This window comes from Microtus oregoni, unplaced genomic scaffold (assembly GCF_018167655.1).
Source record: "Microtus oregoni isolate MIOR12 unplaced genomic scaffold, Mior012 000162F_ref0000463, whole genome shotgun sequence".
In the NCBI taxonomy this organism is placed as follows: Eukaryota; Metazoa; Chordata; class Mammalia; order Rodentia; family Cricetidae; genus Microtus; species Microtus oregoni.
In genome coordinates, this window is record NW_024544817.1 from 26,045 (window position 1) to 50,595 (window position 24,551).

The following is a 24,551-nucleotide window of genomic DNA, read 5'->3' on the forward strand; positions in this document are numbered from 1 at the left end:
ATTTCTGTAATTAAGAGTCAAAAATATCCCTAAACTCTCATAATGCTCCGACCTTAGTAAATGATTGTTGGTTACCCTTTTTCTCCCTAAGATATTTTACTCAACACTGTGGCATCCAGAATGCCATGCTCCATCCTGGTCTCGAGAAAATCAATCCAGGACCTTTGTCCTTTACTCACATTGCGGCCCTTGCCATTCTCAGGGTGCTTAAATCCTTGGCTGCTTTACTGGCTTTGCTGACACTCAGCCCCGCCTCTGCTTTGTCCTCTGGCTCTCACGTGTCCTTGCTTCCTGCCCCCCCCCCCCCCCTCTCTCTCTCTCTCTCTCTCTCTCTCTCTCTCTCTCTCTCTCTCTCCACTCTGTTGTTGTTGTTTTGTTTTTTCAAGATAGAGTTTCTCTGTAGCTTTGGAACCTGTCCTGGAACTACCCCTTGTAGACCAGGCTGGCCTTGAACTCACAAAGATCTTCCTGCCTCTGCCTCCAGAGCGCTGGGATTAAAGGCGTGCACCACTACCGCCCAGCTTCTCTCTCCACTCTGCCACGTGCTTTCCCCCTCTCCTGTCATTCTCATACACCCTAGACTGACAGAGGGTAGTTTCTCTGTCAGTTGGTCACCTGACCCCTTATTTGACATTTATGGTATTAGTAGTTTAGCTTGTTAATGTTAATGAGCTTTCCCTTTTACTATCTAATTAGATTATGAAATCCTAAATTAATGAACTTTTTATTAAGTCGGTATATTTCTAAGTAAAATGAAGAAGTGGAATTTTTATTCTTATACTGGTTTTACTATGAAAATATATTTATGTAAAGTATAAATTTGAATTTATCCACGTGTTTTCTCTTGATGCATATGTAGTGTATTTATTGTTTGATTCTTTCACTGGGTTTTATTAATCTTAATTTCTTTGCAGAAATCTTTGATTGACATGTATTCTGAAGTTCTTGATGTTCTCTCCGATTATGATGCCAGTTATAATACACAAGATCATCTGCCACGGGTAAGGGGAAAATAAACAGGGACCTGCTGTCACCAGGAAAGTGTTCTCCCCATGTCTTCCTAACTCCTGCGTTCCCGAGATGTCTGTCTTAAACACTAAGCATGGCTTGGCTCCTTATTTGAGGGACTATAAAAGTAAATATGTGTTTTGAAAGAAGGCTGTCAGATATTTACCCTTATACATTCTTTATAATGTTAAAATACCTAGGCAAAGAATTAAACATGTGGATGAAATTTAGTCTGATAGGATCCAAAGTGTGTTGGTAAAATGTAAACTGGCTATGGAAAATATCTGTGGAAAGTTAATGATCTATTTTAGAAATAACTCTTAAGTAGCATAGTTTTCAAAAATAAAAATTTGACTATAATTAATGGATCCAATCAATGCTTCTGCTATGTGTGTCTTCAGAGTGCCTACATGTGTCAACCCTCATTCTTTTTACAAAAAAAATCACTTCTTTTGGCTATAATTATCTAAGAGATTGTTTTAGGTGATGGTATCAGAAAAATACTAAGAACTGCCATTTGTCTTGTGATTAGGTTGTTGTGGTTGGAGATCAGAGTGCTGGAAAAACAAGTGTGCTGGAAATGATTGCTCAAGCACGGATATTCCCACGAGGGTCTGGGGAGATGATGACACGGTCTCCCGTGAAGGTAGGAGAGGAGACCTTAGAGAAGGCGCCACTCGGTGTTAAAGTGAAGGCGTAGCTTCCTCATTTCACTTAAGTAAGGGGGCTTCTTAGCATTTGGAATCATTCCCACTGTAGGAATTAGTGCAGGCATAGCCAGGGGCACACATGTGCAGAGCTGCGAGAGTAATGAAGGGAAAGTGGTTGGGAAAGGACATCCGAGGCGCAGTGGCTGTCTAGGTGATGCTGTGAGTCCTCTTGAAGGTATTTGGAATAGGACCAGAGGTGAGAAAGAGAATGTGAATATTGGAAGTGGAATCAATGGATGTAGATAATTTCCTATAGTATTTATATGCTGATTATCATGATCCATTAAGCTAGAAAATATGATAACAGGAAACATTGCAAGAACATAGTCAGTGAAGTAAAGGGGGCTTGTGTGTGTGTGTGTGTGTGTGTGTGTGTGTGTGTGCACGCTTATTGCCCATATACAAAACTACTAGCAACTCCCCAGTGGGAGACAGGAAGAATGCAAATACTGTAGACTGTTTTATTAAGCAAATATTTGTAGCATGAATAATAAAAACCCAGAGACAGATATTGGGGTTCGATCTAAAGATGAGAAAAGCAAAGCAGCCAGGCACTGGCCCTTACCTCTACCTCAGACTGAAAGTGGGCAATCCTGCCTCCAGGAATCCTCAGAATGAGGCTGAGCATGAAACCTGTCTCCTCCCATCTTATGTTCCTTTCTAGTGCTGGTATTAAAGGAGTGTACCACCACTGCCTGGCCTCTATGGTTAACTAGTGTGGCTGCTGGCTTAAACGTGTATGCCACCACTGCCTGGCATGTATGGCTGACTAGTCTGGATGCTTTGCAATGATCTTCAATCAAGTTTTATTTATTAAAGCACAGATAATATACCACTATAAATATTTATTCAGCTCTTAATATATGCCAGCATTGATGTACCAGGCATGTGCAACCTTTTGACATTGTGGTATTATGTACAAAACACTTGAGACCTGTGTTACTTAATAAGTAAATAAAAAGTATCTCAGTGTTTAGTTATGTTTATGGTTTGATGTTGGGCCACATTCATAGTTATTCTAGAGTACATGTAGCCCATGGACCACAGTTTGGATAGACCTGGCTTTAGACAGGTGTATAGTAAATTAAAGAAGATTCTTGCCATAAGCATAATAAATATCTAAATATTACACTGTTTAGAACATTAGAAATGGAGCCAGCGGGGGTGACAGGATACTTGTAGGTGGTATAGCTAAGGTGGCATTTGGACCAAGATTTACAGAAAGTTAGGGAAGTAGTCATGTTGCAATCTGGTACAGTTAAATTCCAAACAGACTAGCTGGTGCACAGCTCCTGCTGTGGTTGGGGGATAATCCTGTTTGAGGAATAGGAAGGAGACCAGTGTGATAGATCACAGTGAAGAATCCTCAGTCCAGTCGGAGAGATGATGGATAGCAGGGAGAACAGATCATTAGGGCCTGCCAGACCAGTTTAGAGAGTGTGGTTTTTATCTAAAATAAAGTGAGAAGCCAGTGAAGTCCTGAGCAGAGTTCTATTACCTTTTGAAAGGCTCTGCTGCTGTGTTGAAAAGAGATGTTGGTAAGTGGGTCACACCACAGAGGGCAGATGAAGGGCAGTTGGATTAGATGATACTTGGATACAGGAAGTATTAATAAGGGTGAAAAAAAATTGATGGGCTTATGAAACAGTTTTTAGAGTAGAACCAAAAATACTTCTTGACAGATTGATAAGAGATTAATTGTCGAGGACTCGGGTTTTGACCTGAACAGATTAGAGGATGTTAGAGTTTGCATAGAACATGTAGATAGGTCCAGTTTGGGAAAGATGTTCCAGGGTAGGATATTTTTTGCTAAAGGCAGATAATAAATAGGTATCAGGATGTACAAATTTGGGGAATGGTCTGGACTGGAGACATAAATTTAAGAACTAAAGTAAAATATCTACTGGATAAGATCTCAAAGGAGTGAGTGGACATAAAGACACAGGACCTGCTAGATTAAAGTTTGGAACATGAGAGGATCAGCCAGTGCTGTGGAAGTAGAACCAGAACCATGGCAGGAAAGAAGTATCAAAGAGGAAGGGACCTAAGGAGCAAGGGAAGGCTGAGCACCAGTCACTCAGTTTACCATGGGGCCAACTCAAGTGCTGGGTGCTATGAAGGCCTTTTGTTTGCTACTACCTCATAGTGAAATAAATCACTGGGTTATCAACTGTTAAGAGAAAGGGTGAAGGTCTTTTCCCATTCTGTAGGCTGCTGTTTTATCTTGTTGACCATGTCCTTTGCTTTACAGAAGCTTTTCAGTTTCAAAGGGTCCCATTTATTAATTGTTACTCTCAATGTCTGTGCTGCTGGGGTTATATTTAAGAAGTGGTCTCCTGTACCAATGCGTTCAAGTGTACTTCCCACTTTCTCTTCTGTGAGGTTCAGTATGGCTGGCTTTATGTTGAGGTCTTTGATCCATTTGAACTTGAGTTTTGTGCATGGTGATAGATATTGATCTATTTTCATACTTCTGCATGTTGATATCCAGTTTTGCCGGCATCATTTGTTAATATGCTTTCTTTTTTCCATTTTATATTTTTATATTTATATTTTTAGCTTCTTTGTGAAAAATCAGGTGCTTGTTAGTGTGTGAATTAATATCTGTGTCTTCTATTCGGTTCCATTGGTACTCCTGTCTGTTCTTATGCCAATACCAAGCTGTTTCAGTACTGTAGCTCTGTAGTAGAGTTTGAAGTCAGGGATTGTGATGCCTCCAGAAGTTCTTTTATTGTACAAGATTGTTTTGGCTATCCTGGGTTTTTTACTTTTCCATATGAAGTTGAATACCGTTCTTTCGAGGTTTGTGACAAATTTTGCTGGGATTTGGATGGGCATTGCTTTGACTCTGTAGATTTTGGTAATATTGCCATTTTTACTATGTTAATTCTACCTACCAAAGAGCATGGGGGATCTTTCCACTTTCTGGTGTCTTTTTCAATTTCTTTCTTCAAAGATTTAAAGTTCTTGTCATACAGGTCTTCCACTTGTTGGTTAGAGTTACTCTGAGATATTTTATACTATTTGTGAAGAGTGATGTATCGCTGAGTTCTTTCTCAGCCCATTTATCATCTGTGTAAAGGAGGGCTACTGATTATTTTGAGTTAATCTTTTATCCTGCTACATTACTGAAAGTGTTTATGAGTTGTAGAAATTCCTTGGTAAAATTTTTGGGGTCCCCTATAAGAACACATTGGCATAGGAGACCACTTTCTAAATATAACCACAGTAGCACAGACACTGAGAAAAACAATTAATAAATGGGACCTCCTGAAACTGAAATGCTTCTGTAAAGCAAAGGACACGGTCAACATGACAAAACGGCAGCCTACAGAGTGGGAAAAGATCTTCACCAACCCCACATTGGACAGAAGACTGATCTCTAAAATATACAAAGAATTCAAGAAATTGGTCATCGAAAGAACAAATAATCTAATTAAAAAATGAGGTACAGACCTAAACAGAGAACTCTCAGCAGAGGAATCTAAAATGGCTGAAAAACTCTTAAGGAAATGCTCAATATCCTTAGCCATCAGAGAAATGCAAATCAAAACAACCCTGAGTTTCTATTTGACACCTGTAATAATGGCCAAGATAAAAAACACTGATGACAACTTATGCTGGAAAGGACGTGGGGAAAAGGGAGCATTCCTGCATTGCTGGTGGGAGTGCAAGCTGGTACAGCCCCTTTGGATTTCAGTATGGCGATTTCTCAGAAAATTAGGAAACAACCTTCCTCAAGACCAAGCAATACCACTTTTAGGTATATATCCAAAGGATGCTCAATCATAACACAAGAACATGTGCTCAACTATGTTCACAGCAGCATTGCTTGTCATAGCCAGAACCTGGAAACAACCTAAATGCCCCTCAACTGAAGAATGGATAAGGAAAATGTGGTACATTTACACAATGGAGGACTACACAGAAGAAAAAAATAATGAAATCTTGAAATTTGCAGGCAAATTGATGTATGGAGCTAGAAGACATGATATTGAGTGAGGTAAACCAGACCCAGAAAGACAATTATCACATGTACTCACTCATAAGTGTTTTTAAACATAAAGCAAAGAAATCCAGCCTACAAATCACAATCCCAGAGAACCTAGACAACAATGAGGACCCTAAGAGAGACATACATGGATCTAATCTACATGGGAAGTAGAAAAAGACAAGATCTCCTGAGTAAATTGGGAGCATGGGGACCATGGGAGAGGGTTGAAGGGGAGGGGAGAGGTAGGGAGTAGGGAGAGGAGCAAAGAAAAATGTGTAGCTCAATAAAATCAATATAAAAAAAAGAGTGAGAAAGGAGGAGATTGAGGCAGAAAAACAAAAGCAAAGTCTTTCTAAGAGATCGTGTTAACTCTACTGATAAAGTTGAGTAAAATGAAGATGGATTAGTCAGACTGAAGTCACCAGTAAGGCTATGGGCATAGATTTAAAGTGAAACTGTGGTTGGGAGATTGGTGATTGTTTTTCTTTCACATTCCTTGATAGAGGTCAAGATAAAGTAATTCAGAATAGAAAATTGAAATCACCGAGAAGTATGCTCAGAATTTTGTGATAGAAAGGGAGACAGTGAGGCTGGATTAAAGTCTCCAAGTGATATCTGAGTGGAACTGCAACCAGGTGGAGTGTCGGGCAACTGGGGTGATTCACAGTGTTCCTTGGGGTCTGACTGTGAGTTGGACCTTATTTTGTCTTAGAGGTTCCTTCTTCATCGACTGGTGGTATTTGGTGAGCATCTATTTTACACCGATGGGAGTCTGCTGTACTTAATGCAGGGGAAGCCCAAGGTGGACTTGTGCTTATATCATGCTCAGTAATCATTATAAAGACATTGGGAGTTCATCCTTTACTTTGCTACAAGTACTATAATTATAGAGTGTCATTCCATTTTAACAATAAAGACTCAGAAGCCAGATGCTGGGGTGAAAGCCTACTGGCTCAGAGAGACAGAGAAAGCACCCAGCTGACCTTCCTGCTCTGCTGAAATTCCAGAAAAGAGCTTCCTCCTACACCATCTCAAGCAAGACTCCTCCGACTCAATGTCCCTCTCTTCTACTTCCTGTTTTTGTGTGTCTCTCTCTCCATCCTCTTGACTCCCTCTTACCCTCTATTTTTTTTTTCATGTTTGCTTCCTGTCATCTGGTTGCTTTTTCCACCTCTTGACCTATGGTTAATTTTATTTAATCCTGTTTACAATAAGCAGAAAGCTCTTGGATTAAAGGTGTGTGCAAGGGCTGAGCCATACCACAACTGGAAACAGGATTTTTCAGTAAATAAGGCAATCTCAGGGTTGACAATGTGATCAAATATTCTTCTACAGTAGGAGAGCTTCAGAAAAGTAATGGTTTTGGAAGGTCGAGATTGCCTTCAAATAGAAAAGGCCATAGGCCTTCTGTTCACCAGGACTCTTACTTCTTGATATAGGAGTCCTATTTATGTCTCCTCAGAGCAGTGAAATTGGCAAATCTGGACTTAGCATTTCGGCTTCTTTACCCCAGCTTTCTGCTTGGTTTCTAAATATCCCTGTCTTGAAGGGACATTGCACATAAGATAAAGGATTCATTTTAGGTGATTCATTTCTGTAGCTCATTTTTTGCTAAGATCTTAGCACCTGAGGTCACAGTTCTGCTTAAAAGCCTGAATTCTATTTATTTGCTTGTTTTGGTCTGTTTGACAGTGCAGTTGCTATAGAGTTTAAGCGTTTTGCTTAGCCCTTTGTCTGCACCACAAATAAGTACTCAAGGAAAAGTGACTGCGGCACAATCCACCTAAGGCCTCTGGGATGGCATGCTCGCTTTCAGCATTGGTCTTTGTTTTCTTGTGTAACCAGCTCGATTTATTTTAGTGAAACAAATACGTTTTCAAAGTAAAGCAGTATAATGATGATACCCTGAAATGTGTAAACTAAAGATTAAGGAATATTGAGTTTAGACACTTGTAAAATGACTCCCTGTCACTGCATATTGTTAAATAATCTATCCTGATACTCCCCTAAGAAGCCTGTGGTGAATCCTGCCAGCCAGGGTCAGTCTGTGGTTCCGGACCTTCCACCACACTCTTCCTTTCTGTGTGGAGTGAGTCCTGAAGCAGAGAATGTCAGGCCTATGTGTCCCCATCTCAAATACTGCTGTATAGTTCATGTGTTGAGGAGTGGTAACCAAATGAACTATCCTCTCCCTGAATTCATCTCAAGTCAAGCCTTGGCATCTCTTTGAATTCTTCAAGTTTTAGAGGGGCAGTTTCTCTGCTTGGTGGTCTGCAGAGCATTGCCTGGCTGGAGAGGCCAGCAGCACCCTAGGTCATAAAAAACAGAGAACCCACCAGTCTCACTGCCCAGTGTCAGCATGGCATCACACACAGCGCAGAACAGCCGTGCTGACAGCACCTGAGTATAGCATAAAGGTGCCATGATTGACCCTGTCTGGACTGTGCGGGTGCCGTGAATTAATGTTAGCTGTGAATGCATCTTATGTTTCTGTCCTTTCAGGTGACTCTCAGTGAAGGTCCTCACCATGTGGCCTTGTTTAAAGATAGCTCTCGGGAGTTTGATCTTACCAAGGAGGAAGACGTAAGTAGAATTCAAATCACGTTCATCTCTGTGGCTTTATGACCCCTTTGTGGTCTAAGACAAAGAAATGAAATATTTGCCATTAAGATGGTCTTAGGACTTTGTTCTTCTCCATTAATAGCTTGCGGCATTAAGACATGAAATCGAACTCCGAATGCGGAAAAATGTGAAAGAAGGTTGTACTGTTAGCCCTGAGGTAAGAGAAGCACTCATTTCAGCCATGATGTGGGATAGGAAGGTTTATGGATAGTGATGATTAATATGGATGCGGTGTTTAGTTTATAGCTGGTCCAAGGTAGGTAGGTAGGTAGGTAGGTCGGTCGGTCGATCGATCGATCCATCGATAGATAGATAGATAGATAGATAGATAGGCAGGCAGACTTATTTTAATTTTTTGTTTTGTTTTTCTCTTTATGAGACAGGGTCTCACTATGCATGCCTGGCTGGCCTGGTACTCACTCTGTAGACCAAGCTAGCCTTGAACTCACAGAGATCCACCTGCCTCACAGATGCTGGAATAAAATGCTTGTGGGATCATACTCAACATATTTTTTAATGTTCTAAATAAATATATCAATGTACCATTATAGGGGGAGTTTTCTAGAATAATTACTTGGGTGTCAAAAGAAAAGAACTTTTTTGAAGTAAATATCTGAATGAACAAGAATTTTCAGGATATTTATCACCACAAATATTGATTCCTCCCACCCCAAATAGACCATATCTTTAAATGTCAAAGGCCCTGGACTCCAGAGGATGGTGCTTGTGGACTTGCCCGGTGTGATCAATGTAAGTGCATGCAGAATATATGTTCATTTTATTTCTCCTGGGGAAGCCATCTGTAATGACACTTAATCCTTTCTCTTCCAGACTGTGACATCAGGCATGGCTCCTGACACAAAGGAGACGATTTTCAGTATCAGCAAAGCTTACATGCAGAATCCCAATGCCATCATCCTGTGCATTCAAGGTGAGTTCCACAGGTGCTCCTGCACGCCGTCCTGTCCTCTAGAATTGGAGGCATTGATCCAAGGCCCGCCATGGAAGCACACGTGCAGATGTGTCTCCACCCCCTTGTCATTTTAGTGATAAATAGAGTTTAAGCTGGGAAGGTGTTGATAGTTTTCATTTTCGACATCATTGGAATTTTTATTGGCTACATCCCTAAAGTAAATGTATTAAGACTAAATTTTCACAATCAACTTTGTAATTATTACATTGTTATTTCTTATTTTTGCAGATGGATCTGTAGATGCTGAGCGCAGCATTGTTACAGATTTGGTCAGTCAAATGGATCCTCATGGAAGAAGAACCATATTTGTTTTGACCAAAGTAGACCTGGCAGAAAAAAATGTAGCCAGCCCAAGCAGGGTGAGGGCTGTGTGTGTGTGTGTGTGTGTGTGTGTGTGTGTCAGTGCTTTAGGCTTCTCATCTAGTGGCAATGAGGACATTTATGATGTGATCGCATAGGTTTTTATGAATTACTAGTCAAATAATTCGCAGTGGTTAGAATGGCTCTCAGGTACCAGGTGTTAAATAACTGGTGACTGACTTGTTTACGAATGATAAATTCCTATTCTGTAGTCCCCTGTAGAACAATGGTATTAAGTCCTCATCTCCACTGCTACTGCATAGACTGTCTCTCTTTCCCACCTTAAACCTGTAGGACTTTGCCTCTGTGTTAGAGTCCCCAGACATACCAGCCTCAGGTGCAGTGATTCTTTCAAAGGACCCGCAGGGTCACCACCACATAGTCATAGTTGCCTCGACGACAGATTACAGAGCCGTGAAGGAGAAGACGCATGGGATGCAGTCAGAGGCATCCTGCTCATGTTTCCCCAAACCTTCCCTCAGAGGCTGCTCAGAGAGGCAGTACCAAAATTCCAAATCTCAGAAGGAAACTGTCAGCACATACCTCATTACTGCCGGGGAATGCCAGACAGAGGCAAGCAGAGCTTTTGTAGGGTCCTGCTGGACCTGCTGTGGGGCGTGTCTTATTTTATTTTGGTTGTGAACCAGCCTTTAGCAGCGAGCCATCTCTCCAGCCCTCTCTGGCTTGTTTTTAAGAGCAAAGCAGTGTTGTTATGACACCCTTGGGGCTCATGTGGAGAAGGAGAAGCAAGGTGGGAACAATGACCATAGCCTCCATTTCTCCCCTAATGCTCACATTCCTTTCTTCTCTGGGGAAGTCACATTGGATTTCCCTGGGGGGCCAGTTGAAGCTTACTTCAGGCCTTCCTATGGCAAAGACTCAACTGTAGTCTAATTTTAACTTGTCTCTGCACAGTGTTCATCTGAATAGGTCTCTGGAAGCAAAAATCCTCCATTGTGTATGAATAATAGATGTATGTAGATATGCATTTCCTGTACCCAGACTCTAGTTTTTATTACACACAGAAAAGATTTTTTTCCTTAAAAGAGTTGAAAGCCAATCTAAAATGTATTGTTTTAAGTAGGGATAAGAAGAGAAATTAGTAAAAGATAATCCAACTTGGTGAGAATCAATAATCAGGGCCTACATAATGTATCAGCAGGTAAAGGTGTGGCCACATCTGAGTTTGATGTCTGAAACCCCTGAGTCGGAGAGAGCTGACTCCTACAAATCGTCTTCTGACCTATATTTATATGCATGCCCACACATACGAATACAAATAAACAAGTGCCATTTTTTTTTTTTTTTTTTTTTTTTTTTGGTTTTTCGAGACAGGGTTTCTCTGTGGCTTTGGAGCCTGTCCTGGAACTAGCTCTGTAGACCAGGCTGGTCTCGAACTCACAGAGATCCGCCTACCTCTGCCTCCCGAGTGCTGGGATTAAAGGCGTGCGCCACCATCGCCCGGCTACAAGTGCCATTTTTTTAATTTAACAGAATAATTTAAATTTTTAACTATTCAAAGAAAGTATAAGGAAAAATAACAAAACTATTTATTGAGTGCTTCTCTGTGCTAAGTGCCATTATCTCATAAGCTCAGTACCTTTTACTAAAATTAGCTCATTTACTCAAGGCCACACAGCTAGTAAATAGCAGGACAAGAACTCCAACCAAGGTCTGACTCAACCAGGTTCTGATATTGGTATATACATTTAATAAGACATTTTAGATATAGTAAAGTGCATTTTCCTCAAATAGCAATCAATGCACTTATATGCTTTTGAACAGAATATATATATATATATATATATATATATATATATATATATGCTGATAAGTATATAGACGTATAGAGTTTTTTAATATTTTGCTTTCTAATTGATTGTTGTGCTTTTAAAAATTAAGTGAATCTATCTTTCACATTTATTTTTCCAATTTATTAAAATAGATACAACAGATAATTGAAGGCAAGCTCTTCCCAATGAAAGCTCTGGGTTATTTTGCTGTTGTAACAGGAAAAGGTATGCTAAGATGGATTGTTGCTACTCATTTTTAGCTTTTGTTGTTTTCAGATAATAAAAATTAATTTTCTTGGTGAAAATTTTGTCACCATCTTTCCTAGGAAACAGCTCTGAAAGCATTGAAGCTATAAGAGAATATGAAGAAGAATTTTTTCAGAATTCCAAACTCCTAAAGTAGGTGTCATGCTGCAGTGTTCAGAGACTTTTCAGGGAGGACGCAGCCCGCTGCACTCTTCAGCTGCACTGCTCATGCCTGGCTGCAGTCGGTCTCCTGTTGTCTGTCTGTCCACGTGCTGGGCTGTGTCATGAGGCTGGCCTGGAGCACCCTGGAGTAGAAGTGAAAGCAGCTTATCCCCTGGTGCAGCAGATGGCAGGACAGACGGCCTCTGCAGATGTGGACTGAGGGACCACCCTTAAACCTCTTACACTGTTTTCTGTAGACAGTGATTTTTTTTAATTAATTTTCCTTTTTTTTAATATGTGTGCACATTTCTCTTGTAATAATAGAAAAAGTTTGAGTGGGGGGTGGCAGCAGGATATTCCTAAATGGATACCAGAAGAAATTGACAGAAAATAAGACACTGCACTGCAACTCAAAATAGAATTACACTGAAAGTTTCTACTTAGTTTTTGGAAGTAGACAGGCATGTTTGCCTCCATATTGCTACAGAAGTAAGAGCAGTTCCTGCAGCCATAGCCAAGGATTCTCTTTTTATTGGGAAGGAAGCAAGGAGCTTGTAGAACTGGTCATGTGCATACCCCAGACCGGCCAGTGTTTGGTGAAACAAAAGCCATCCCTCAGCTCACTAACCATGTACTTGAAGAGCTCGGTATTGCATGTGGCCAGCGCTTGCCGTGCTGGGCAGGGTAGCTAGCTCATTGCCTGAGTGCAGGAAGTTTTACTGGGCAGCGTTAGTGTGGGGTAAGGGCTCCTTTGTCATTCTGACACGCTTTTGCTCTTCTCTCCTATAGGACAAGTATGCTGAAGGCACACCAGGTCACCACGAGAAATCTAAGCCTTGCTGTGTCCGACTGCTTTTGGAAAATGGTTCGAGAGTCAGTTGAACAACAGGCTGATAGCTTCAAAGGTAAGCTGGCTTCTTACAGCAAGTCCGCAAATCCAGGCATGTGACTTACTATGTGACAGTGGAAAACTGGAGAGATGCAAGCCTTCTATTATATAAGAACTGATTGTCCCTTTCAGGGGCAGCATCACAGGGTTTTCAGAAGCAGCAGGTTTGCAGTAGTGTTTACAGCAAACTTGACGGCCTGTAGAGAATGTGGATACTCCTTACAGGAAGAAGGGAGACGCTGGGAGCCCTGCATTGTACTGTTTCCCCAGGCCCATGCTCGTCTACACCAAGTCTTTGCTTCCAGAGCTTCGTTCAGGGAGAGCAGCTAATCCTCCCCTCCTGCCATTTTGAAAGTTTACTTAATATTTATCCTACTTAGTACTACAGCAATTTTTTGTTATCTTTATTTCCATTTTACAGATGAGGGAAAAGGTGCAGAGTATTTACATAACCAGTGCCACATAGCTTTAGGACCCAGGATCTGAGTCACCACCAGAGTCCTTTTTCTTAGCAGCTACGCTACACTGCTACAGCTGTGGCTTCATGAAATGAACATGGAGAAAGTAGAAGTAAGGAGAATAGTTTAGACAGCTGTGACAGAATATCAGGGCACCAGGTTTCAGACACCCAGCTAATACAGAAGGTAGAGAAGAAGCCTTCAACAGTCAGACTGCAGCATCTTCCTTTCTCCACAGCAACACGTTTTAACCTGGAGACGGAGTGGAAGAATAACTACCCTCGCCTGCGAGAGCTCGACAGGGTAATAATATCAGAGTGCCCCACAGGGCTGTATATGCTTTAATTTCCCTTGTCCTTACAGAGTTGTTGGTCTGGTGAGCAGAATTGCTGTAGTCTTAATGATAATTACCTAGGAGTAGTTGTCTTTTCTATAATTTAAACTATTATGTCATTTTAAAGTAATTAGGAATCATAGGATGTACAACAAAATGATTTCCAAAAAATTACAAATATTCTTTAGTAGTCTTATTGATGTATCTAATCTAATTTTTCTTTTTAGTTATACATTTTCTCTTTACTTTTTGGTATTTACATTGGAGATGTAGAATTTAATGGGAGCTAAAGAAGACCAGAAAGTCATTTACTAGTCTTCCATCTTCAAACCAAACTTACTCGACCACACCCTGTCCATGTCCCCCTTTTGATTATCCCTGAAGATCGGAACAGGACAATCCTAACTTATCTCTGTGTTGCCTAGAATGAACTATTTGAAAAAGCTAAAAATGAGATCCTTGATGAAGTTATCAGCCTGAGCCAGGTTACTCCAAAGCACTGGTGAGTATTAATCCTTGTCTCCGTGTCTTTTACTTTAAAGTAGAAGAAAGCATTGGTTTCTGTTGCCTGGGTTCATCCCTCAAAATGAAGTAGGCCAAAGAGTAAAGTGCCTCCTTTTAAAACAGCTTTAGGTGCAGCCTGTCAGCTGACTGCCTGTGGAATCTGCTCTGATCCTTGGTTTATCTTCACCTTGTTCTTAAGAAGTGCAGGTTTGCTATTTCTGTAGAATCACACATAATTTCTTAAAATTGTCAGAAAGTAACCTATCAGGACTGGTTTTTACTAACTGGAGAATGCATCACAGGGAACACTGATCTGTAAAAGAAGGATGATGTCTGCTTTTTAGATGTCATGCAAGACCAGAAGTAACTGGTGTTTTCTGTGACATGTATGTATTATGCTGTGCACAATAACATTTTTTTTTAATTTTTTGTGTGTGAGTGTTTTACCTGCATGTGTCTGTGTACCACATGCAGAACTGTTGCCCACGGAAGCCAGAAGAAGATGCTGGGTCCCCTGGAACTGGAATTGTAGATGGTTGTGAGCTGTGGTGCTGGGAATAGAACTTGTATCTTCTAATACAGCAGCCAGTACTTTTAATCACTAAGCTATCTCGGCAGACCCACTATTTTTCATATTTTTATTGCTTCCTCCTTTTTTTTTTTTTTAAGAAGTAAAAAAAGAGGTGGCTAAGGGGTTAAGAATACTGGCTGCTCTTCCAGAGATCCTGAGTTCAGTTCCCAGTGACCACATGGTGGGTGGTTCACAAGCCATCTGTGATGAGATCTGGTGCCCTCTTCTGGCCTGCAGGCATACATGCAGGCACTGTATACATAATAAATAAATAGATTTTTTTTAAAAAAATAAATCCATCCTTTTGAAAAATTGCCATATGAATCTTAGGCCATGCCTAAATTATCTTCCAATAAGCCTGTGGTATTTAAGAATGTATCACTCTTGGCACAAAACGATCCTTACACCATTCATGATACATATTTTTAGTGTTTATATTTGCTCAGTCAGCAGATTTTCACACTGAGTCGACACCAGCATCTCGTCCCTAAGTCTGGATTTGTTCTCACTGGTTTCCCTATCCCAGGCCCTTCCTCACTGATATCCTCCCCTTTCTTTAAGTCATCGTATTTGCCAAGGTTTTTAGTCTCCTTGTTTAGAAAGTAGTAGCTGCTCTTATTTTATACTGTTGACTGATTAATCAAATATATAGTGACACAAACTGTTGGGTTTCTTATTTGTATTTAAACCAGTCCTGTGACTTTGTATAACTGAGATAGCTCATAAAATTGCAAGAGAGATACAGATATATAGATGTGAGCATAAGTAAAATTTAAATGTATGTAAGTATAATTAATTAATATAATCTGGTTTCCTTCCTAGATTATATGGGGATAATATACATAAAAGGTGATTTGTAATCCATAACTAATGGGCCAAGGCTGCAGCTCAGTGGTAAAGTGCCTGCTTAGCAAGCCAAGGTCCTGGTTCTCTTCAGTCCCACCATAAAGGGGGAAAGCCTATAACTAATAGTATTATTTATGGTAGGAAAAGAAATGTCCTACTACTTATTGCCATAAATATGATTCGTTTTGTTTAGGAAGAGCAATGCTAAAATATTATGCTATACCCTCACTGAAATAAGCCTAAAGGTAAATCTGTTTTGTTTACTACACGAGGCACTTAACAGAGTTGTGAAGAGACAAGAAATGAGAGTTCCAGTGGAGAAGACACAGCTGAGAGCTAGAACATTTGGGCTGAAAATTCTTAGCTGCCTGATCAAATGACCTCTAGCGAGCTTTCTTGATCAGCTTGTGTTCTTAGACTCTAGAATTTGACATAAAGATCAGAATACCCAGTCCTAGCCTTAACTGCATTACACCAGAGAATTTCAGTAGCATAGCTGGGCCTACCTTAGAAGTTTTTGTTGGTGTTATTTATTGGCATAATGGCATTACATGGCACTTTAAGATAAATGCCTTAGTTTGAATTATTGACATCATAGGAGTGTGTAGTAAGTACTGTATGTCCTAATGGGACAATTCGTTATTTATTTACAGACATTCTGCATGCTTTAGTCATGTTTTATAAAGGAATCCCAGGGAGTTCAAATTAACACATAATTGTTACAGTAGTAATACACACATGGCATTTGTCCAATAATGTGTATGATCTAAAGATAGCCCCGCTGACAATAACTGAGATACTGGTATGCCGTTTGCATGTAGCCATTATTTCTAGCACAGTAATTGACTGGCTTTATAGAAATATACTTTGTGAAATCCAGTATTATGATATTGTGCAACTTTTGTGAAAGTTTATGTTTACTTTGATTGGTTTAACAAACTGAAATACAAAAGGGGAAAACATACAGTTGAATCCCCTAGCGCAGATGTGAGGAGTCTGAGAATTTGTGGTATTATAAATTTAATAATAAGAAATTATTGTCTTTTCTTTTTTAGAGATCTTATTCTTAAAGAATACTTCAAAAGGCAGAATTTCCAGCTTATATATGTGTCCTTTATACAATCCCCTTAGCTGTGAATTGCTGGAAAGTTTTATACGATGATATCCCATGTCTATGCTTTGTGATAGTTTGTTAAACTGTAAAAATTATATCAGAAACTTTTTGCCTTGAACTCCAGTAAACACATAGTGTATGTGAGGACTGAATTAATGAGCTCATGAAAATACACTTTTGAGTGTCCTCAAAAAGAAAATTTTTGGTGATTACTAGAGACCTGTAGCCACAGTGAGATGGCACTGGAAACCCACTCGACAGCCAGAGCTGGGACAGGCCGTGAGTGGAGAGTATCTGGGACCCTCCTTCTCTGCTGGTAGGAATGTAAACCACTGAGGCACTTTAGAAAAGAACGGTATCTTTAAAAACTAAACCCGAAACTGCCATATATTCACCCACTCCACTCTTAGTTGTGTACCCACGGAAAGGAAAGGCATGCATCCTTCCAAAGATTTGTGGCAATCTGCCCACAGCGATTTTGTTTGTAATAGCCAACAACAAGAAATAATACATGACCATTAGCGGGGGATTGTACACAGTCAGTGGTGCTTAGCAACAAAAAGAAGTGAAATAGTAATACATACACCACAGATTTCAAAAGAAGTATGTTGGGTGAATGAAGATAGGTAGAAGAGTGCATGATACATGTATGTAAAGTTCTAGGAAATACAAGTAGTTATAACAAGAGTAATTATAGATCCAATGAGGGTGTTTATCTTTATCTTGGTTCCTGTGATTCACTGATATACACATCCCAAATTTGCCAACCTTTCAAATATGTGTAGTTTATTACTGTGATTAGTGATACTTCAATCAAGCTATTTTAAATTGTTTAATGCCATATTTGACATTAATTTTAGGGAGGAAATCCTTCAGCAGTCTCTGTGGGAAAGAGTGTCAACTCATGTGATTGAGAACATCTACCTTCCGGCTGCACAGACCATGAATTCAGGAACATTTAACACCACAGTGGACATCAAGCTTAAACAGTGGACTGACAAGCAGCTTCCTAATAAAGCAGTAGAGGTTAGGATATAATTTAATTAAATGGGTAAGAAGCATTGTGTGGAGGAAATAAGTGCTTTGGATTGAGGGTCTAATTTCCCTCAGCCTCAATTTAGCACTTCACACACGCTCTGCACCTGCCTCTGTTAACTAACCTTGATATTGTTATCAGTTGCTGCTAACGTAAGTTTACTAATCAGGATGCTGTTTGCCTAAAGGCGTTCCTTCTCCTTCCAAAGATAACATTAATAAAACCAGCAAAACTGGCCTGAAGGTAAAGTATTTTGAACGTCTGTGAATTGAGCTTCTGTAAGGAGTATCTTCAAATGGACTAATGTTACCGTTTTTACATTTTCTTCAAAACCTTATAGCACTTGCATTGAGTTATGGTCTTGCTAGTTTTGACTTGGAATTATTTACAAAATTAAAGTACTTCAAAGTATACATTTCTGTCCCGAGACATCTTGGCCCAACCATGTGAAAACTGATAGCTGCCCTACTTGCTCAACCTTCCTGCAGCTTCTTCCAAGAAGCTGCAGTGACAGTATTGCCCACCTGGGTTGCGGTCAGGATTAGGTGAGTTAATAATATGTAAAATACTTAGGTAATACCTGACCCATCCGTAATAGCCACCCAGGGTTTTATCACCATTATCCACCTTTCTCCTGCACTCCAGCTGAGAGTCAGTGTGCCCTGGACTCTGAAAGGTGCTCAGCAACCTGTGGTAAAAGCTAGATGTGATTTTATTCTGCATACCTGCCTTGAAAATGGCTTTGCTCTTTCAGTCCTGCCCCAGCCTGCCCTCTTCACCACTGTCCTCACCTTCCTGGGCCCATGTCCAGCAGCTGCAGCTCGTACAGCCTCTGCCTATGTTGCTTGCAGCTGAACTCTGGCCATTTCTTGACCCACTTGCTATAGAAATAACTGGGGAGCTGCTGCGTCTCAGTCACTAGTTTTGGTATGTCCTGGGCTGGAACATTTGCATAGCCAAAGGTTTCACCAGTAAAACTAGTCCTTGTGACACCAGTAATTCTGCCTTTCTGCTTTCTGCCCTGGGCTTTATCTTGGGGGAAGAGTGAAGGTGATGAGAAGCTAGTAGGTTCATTCCCATCACATGCAGGCATGGAGGTACACTCTGGTAATCCTAGCTCTAGGGACACTAAATAAAGCAAGGGATTGCCCACAAGTTCACAACAGAACAAAATGAAAACCACCTCACCCCACCATCTACGTGTACATTCAGTTCTTCATCACTTTTGCCCTGCGCTCTTCCTTTCACAGTTGAGATTGGGTAAAAGTTAGCTGAGTAATAATTTGTAGTACTTGAAGCTTTTAATATGAATCTTTGCTTGCAGGCAAAACTGTAAAGATGATTGGCTTAGTGAGTAAGAACTTAAACTTGAACCGGGCAGTGGTGGTGTATGCCTTTAACCCCAGCACGCAGGATTCTGAAGAAGGATCCCTATGAGTTCGAGGCCAGCCTGGTCTGGAGAGCTAATTTCAGGACAGCCAGGACTGTTACACAGAGAAACCCTCTCTCAAAAAGGGGGGGGGGGGGGGACTTACATTTGGTTTGGTGTGGAAGCAGCAGGCAGACCCAGGCATGTAATTGATTGAAATAAGTAAAGTAAATATGTTTGCAGACTTGGGGTGTAGGGCTTGCCTAAAGGAGCCAACCCTGCTCAGCACAGTGAGCGCATCCTGTGGGAGATATGAGTTGATTATCTCCCTGCACTGTAGGTACAGATTTGTTAATCAAGTCTCAGTTTTTAAAATTGACAGCTTTAAGGGAAAAAAAAAAACAGGGCCTCTATGTCACCCTGCTATCCTGGAACTCACTGTGTAACCCATGCTGGCCTTGAACTCACAGAGATCCACTTACCTCTGCCTGCTGAATGATAGGACTAAAGCCCTATGTGCCTAGCTGAGCTGTCTTTTTTAGGGTGCATGCATTTATCAATGAACTTGCATTTCCTGATCAGCTGCTGTACCACATCTGTTTGGTTCTGTGCTGTTTTTTCATGTTGCACATTATTTAAGGGTAAGCAATCTAAATACAGCTTTTCCTTTTGTATCTAGGTAGCTTGGGAGACGCTACAAGAGGAATTTTCCCGCTTCATGACGGAACCCAAAGGGAAGGAGCACGATGACATATTTGACAAGCTTAAAGAGGCTGTGAAGGAGGAGAGTATCAAGCGGCACAAGTGGAACGACTTTGCAGAAGACAGCTTGGTAAGCCTTCAGCTGGTTAGGGCCTGGTGTGCCCTCTGTCTAATCAGAATGCCAGCATCGTTTTCACAGGGTGCCTCAAACTGATTCTTTCATGGAGTTCTTATACGGCTGCAGTGTCAAGTAATAGATGTATGATTTGTAACCTGCCCTTCAACATTCCTCTGGCTCTTCTAAAATAACCCTCTCTTCTTTTTTTCTTGACTTCCATTCCATAAGAAAAGTCAGATTTTGCAGTAAGCAGGTTCCCTTACCTTTCTACGAATTGCCATCATTGGTTGTTTTGGGCCTGTCTATAGGTACCTTGGTGTAAAATCATAGCAGTATGTATTGACTATCTGCTGTGTGCCAGGAACAACTCTTTTTTTTTTCTTTTTACATTCCTTCTAGTTTATTCTCTCTCTTTTTTTTAATTTAGTTATTTATTAAAGATTTCTGTCTCTTCCCCGCCGCCGCCTCCCATTTCCCTCTCCCTCCCCCAACCAAGTCCCCCTCCCTCGTCAGCCCAAAGAGCAATCAGGGTTCCCTGCCCTGTGGGAAGTCCAAGGACCACCCACCTCCATCCAGGTCTAGTAAGGTGAGCATCCAAACTGCCTAGGCTCCCACAAAGCTAGTATGTGCAGTAGGATCAAAACCCATTGCCATTGATCTTGAGTTCTCAGTAGTCGTCATTGTCCACTATGTTCAGCGAGTCCGGTTTTATCTCAGGCTTTTTCAGACCCAGGCCAGCTGGCCTTGGTGAGTTCCTGATAGAACATCCCCATTGTCTCAGTGTGTGGGTGCACCCCTCACGGTCCTGAGTTCCTTGCTCGTGCTCTCTCTCCTTCTGCTCCTGATTTGGACCTTGAGATTTCTGTCCGGTGCTCCAATGTGGGTCTCTGTCTCTGTCTCCTTTCATCGCCTGATGAAGGTTAATATTCAGGAGGATGCCTATATGTTTATCTTTGGGTTCTCCTTCTTATTTAGCTTCTCTAGGATCACTAATTATAGGCTCAATGTCCTTTATTTATGGCTAGAAACCAAATATGAGTGAGTATATCCCATGTTCCTCTTTTTGGGTCTGGCTTACCTCACTCAGGATAGTGTTTTCTATTTCCATCCATTTGCATGCAAAATTCAAGAAGCCCTTGTTTTTTACTGCTGAGTAGTACTCTAATATGTATATATTCCATACTTTCTTCATCCATTCTTCCGTTGAAGGGCATCTAGGTTGTTTCCAGGTTCTGGCTATTACAAACAATGCTGCTATGAACATAGTAGAGCATATACTTTTGTTGTATGATACGGCCTCTCTTGGGTATATTCCGAAGAGTGGTATTGCTGGGTCCAGGGGTAGGTTGATCCCGAATTTAAGAACAACTCTTAAGTATTTTTATTTGGTTTTGTTTTTTGGGTTTTTGTTTGTTTGTTTTGTTTTTTGAGACAAAGTTTCTCTATAGTTTTGGAGCCTGTCCTGGAACTAGCTCTTGTATATCAGGCTGGCCTCAAACTCATGGAGATCTACCTGCCTCTGCCTCCCAAGTGCTGGAATTAAAGGCATGCACCACCGCCGCCCAGCTCTCTTACATATTTTGGAAGCATCATTTGGTTGAAATTTTTTTCAGAGTGTGGGACCTTATATGTGCTAGGCAAGGCCTCTGTCACCAAGCTATATCCTCAGGTTCTTTTTCTTTAAATAGGATCTTACTAAGTTCTCCAGGCTGACTTGAATCTGTAGCCCAGGTAATCCTTGAACTGTCAGTCCTGCCTACATCTCCTAAATAGCTGGGGTGATGGGCTTGACCCACCAGTCCCAAAGCTTGATTGAATTCTGAAATGTTAGTGGGGTTTCGTTGTTGTGTAAGAACACCTGAGCTTGACAAGAGGGAGGGCTTTACTTGGGCTTATGGTTTCCAAGGTTTCCATCTGAGGGTTGCTTGGTTCCGTTGCTGTTAGGCCTGTAGAGCGAGGATCTGATAGGCAGGCATGGTGGAGAAAAGCTGCTTGGTTTGTACTAGCCAACCACAGAGGTGAGAGGACAAGGGACAAGAGACAGCCTTCAGAGGAAGTCCCACAGCCACCTGCTATCCTCAGCCCACTATCCAATGATGCCTTTGATATTTATTCATCAATGGGTTCATTCATTGATGAAGTTAGCACCCCCATGATCCAGTCACCTCTCAGTAGTACCAGCATCAGAAGACCAAGCCTTTGGTGGACACGACAGGTAAGGGCAGCCACAGTCCTGTCATGCTCATTGACAGAGTGGCTACTCTCCGCCTTCCCCACCTTCTCTAGCTCCTGACCTCTCCGCCTGCTGCCCCTTTCTTAACAGCGCATTCTCCTACCACCATAGTCAAACCTTGTTAGTCACCTCTTCTGCTAGCAGGGCCAGCTCACAAGAGGAACTGTTGAAGGGACTGGGCAATTTTCTAGAAAAGCACAGATCTCCCTGTGCGCTGTTTGTAATCATAATTTCATTTTGAAGAAATATTTGTCTGCATATTCAAAACCATAACCTTATTTCCCTGTGTGGTAGGCTGGTTTTCTAAAAGAAGTGCCAGTTTCATTGTTCACTCAAAAGTTATCAAATTTAGAAAACAGCTTTTAATTATAAAAATAATAGCTAATGTTTATGATTGGCAAAGTGTTTGTGCCCTTGCTCTGCCACTGTATTTCTGTTGACAACAAGAAAGTGGTGAATGATTCTTTCTTCTGTCCTGTTTGAAAATATTTCTTCATAGTTCATATGGGAGTAAATAAATAAATACAGAAGGGAAGTGACCCTCTGAATAAGATGGTCTAGCTCTTATGATTTATAGTCAAATGTGCTGTTTGCTTCCCTTGAGCGTCCCCTCAGTCAGCTCTTTAGCTTCAGACACACAAGACTCCACTTTATTTTTCAGATAGGAAACTGGCAGGTTCAGCCAATAAAAGGAGTTCCTGCATTACTGTGGGAATAACTTGCTGTTATGTGCTTATTTGTTATGTTCAATATTTACTAAGTTGCCAGCTAAAATAAAATTACTGACATGTAGGAACATAAATTAAATTAGCTTTTTCTGCCCTGTTTCAGAGGGTCATTCAGCACAATGCTCTGGAAGACCGGTCCATATCAGATAAGCAGCAGTGGGATGCAGCCATTTACTTTATGGAGGAGGCCCTTCAAGCCCGTCTCAAGGATAGTAAGTAGGAACTTGAGCTCTTGAGTTGTAAGCATTGTAAAATATAATTACCACTGGGCCAGCGAGATAACTTGGTGAGTAAAGCAATCGCTATGAAAGCCTGAGAACCGGGGTTGGGTCCCCGGAGCCCACGGAGGAGACAGAGAGAAGATATCCACAAGTCATCCTCTGGCCTCCGCTCACGCACTGTGGCACATGCACTTCCAAACTCACAAACGTGCCATATGTACACATACAGAATAAAGTAATTTTCAATATACAGTTAACTCTTCAAAGTCTTTGTCCTGAATACAGATAAATATATTTTTTATGTGTGAGTTGCTTTGTAGCTAATAAAGAGAATAATTAGGTTGGAACCGAGATGCTTACATTTATTCCTTACACATAGAAATTCTGTAAACAGTTGTACTTTTTATATATTTTAAGCACATACATAATTGTTCTACTTTTGCCATACCAATCATATGTTCCTGTATTTTAATTAATTTCATATTAATACAGCATTTAGAAATAATTAAAAAATCATAAACATTGTTAGCTATAATTTATAACCTTAGTAAGTGGTAAAAATTCCTACTTAATTAATTTTATCTTTCCTCTAGCTGAAAATGCTATTGAAAACATGATAGGCCCCGACTGGAAAAAGAGGTGGTTGTACTGGAAGAATCGGACCCAAGAACAGGTAGGAACAAAGACATCTCTGTTCTTATGATGGCATTTCGTTCATGGTCTTGTTTGCCGTAAAGTTATGGTTTTCTGTAGCCCAGGCTGGCCTTGAACTCACAGAAGTTCTCCTCAGCCTCTTACTTGCTGAGATTATAGGCATATGCCACCACATCTGCCTTTATTTTGCTCATTTCAGTTCAAGCATTAACACGCAGTCTTGGAACTAAAGATGCCTCAGTAGGTATGAGTTCTTGCTATGGAGGCATGGGACTTGAGTCCAGATCCTGGTACCCAAAAAAGCCCAGCATGGCTGCCTGAGCACCTGAAACTACAGTGCTCTAGGGGTGAAAACAGGAGGAGCCTCTCTGGCCACTAGCTGCCTGCCTAGCTCCAGGTTCAGTGGGAAAGCCTGTCTGAGGGAATAAGGTGAAGAGTGGCAGCCAGGGCACCTGATGTCCTCCTCTGACCTCTTTAGGTGCCCACAGGTGCCAGCAACCACAAGTGTGCGCGTACATCACACATCCATATACCAGGTCCACACTCAAACATACACGTGTATATATGTGTGAATGGACACGTACACATGCACATGTTTATATGCGTACACCATCTTCTCATGGCTCTAGAAGATTCTTTAAAATTTTAGTTACATAAACCTTTCTAAAATATAATGAATCTGTTTTATTAAAAGATTACAAAAATAAATAAAATGTGGTTCCTTTGTGGTTGACTACTTTGTTCATTTCAGTTCTCTGAGTTTCAGAGGAGAATAGTTGGGCTAGAAAAATGGTTTTGTGGTTAAGAGCACTTGCTGCTCTTATGGAAGACATGGCTTTGGTCAGTTCCCAACACTCACAGGACAGCTTACAACCAACCTGGAACTCGAGTTCCAGAGGATCTGAC

At 41.0% G+C, this 24,551-nt stretch overlaps 1 protein-coding gene across 5 annotated transcripts in view; it reads left to right on the forward strand.

Moving 5' to 3' along the window:
* Positions 1 to 24,551, forward strand: part of Opa1 (OPA1 mitochondrial dynamin like GTPase) — an 82,746-nt gene that overhangs the window by 25,686 nt on the left and 32,509 nt on the right. For all 5 annotated transcript variants that reach the window (XM_041647173.1, XM_041647175.1, XM_041647174.1 and 2 more), the window contains 16 exons: positions 915 to 1,001; positions 1,541 to 1,654; positions 8,215 to 8,295; positions 8,417 to 8,491; positions 9,013 to 9,084; positions 9,166 to 9,265; positions 9,536 to 9,666; positions 11,613 to 11,685; positions 11,787 to 11,859; positions 12,658 to 12,773; positions 13,454 to 13,518; positions 13,975 to 14,051; positions 17,445 to 17,610; positions 19,669 to 19,821; positions 22,874 to 22,982; positions 23,585 to 23,664. In XM_041647173.1, the coding sequence (XP_041503107.1) occupies positions 915 to 1,001; positions 1,541 to 1,654; positions 8,215 to 8,295; positions 8,417 to 8,491; positions 9,013 to 9,084; positions 9,166 to 9,265; positions 9,536 to 9,666; positions 11,613 to 11,685; positions 11,787 to 11,859; positions 12,658 to 12,773; positions 13,454 to 13,518; positions 13,975 to 14,051; positions 17,445 to 17,610; positions 19,669 to 19,821; positions 22,874 to 22,982; positions 23,585 to 23,664 (1,572 nt within the window). The remainder of the gene's footprint in view (positions 1 to 914; positions 1,002 to 1,540; positions 1,655 to 8,214; positions 8,296 to 8,416; positions 8,492 to 9,012; positions 9,085 to 9,165; positions 9,266 to 9,535; positions 9,667 to 11,612; positions 11,686 to 11,786; positions 11,860 to 12,657; positions 12,774 to 13,453; positions 13,519 to 13,974; positions 14,052 to 17,444; positions 17,611 to 19,668; positions 19,822 to 22,873; positions 22,983 to 23,584; positions 23,665 to 24,551) is intronic.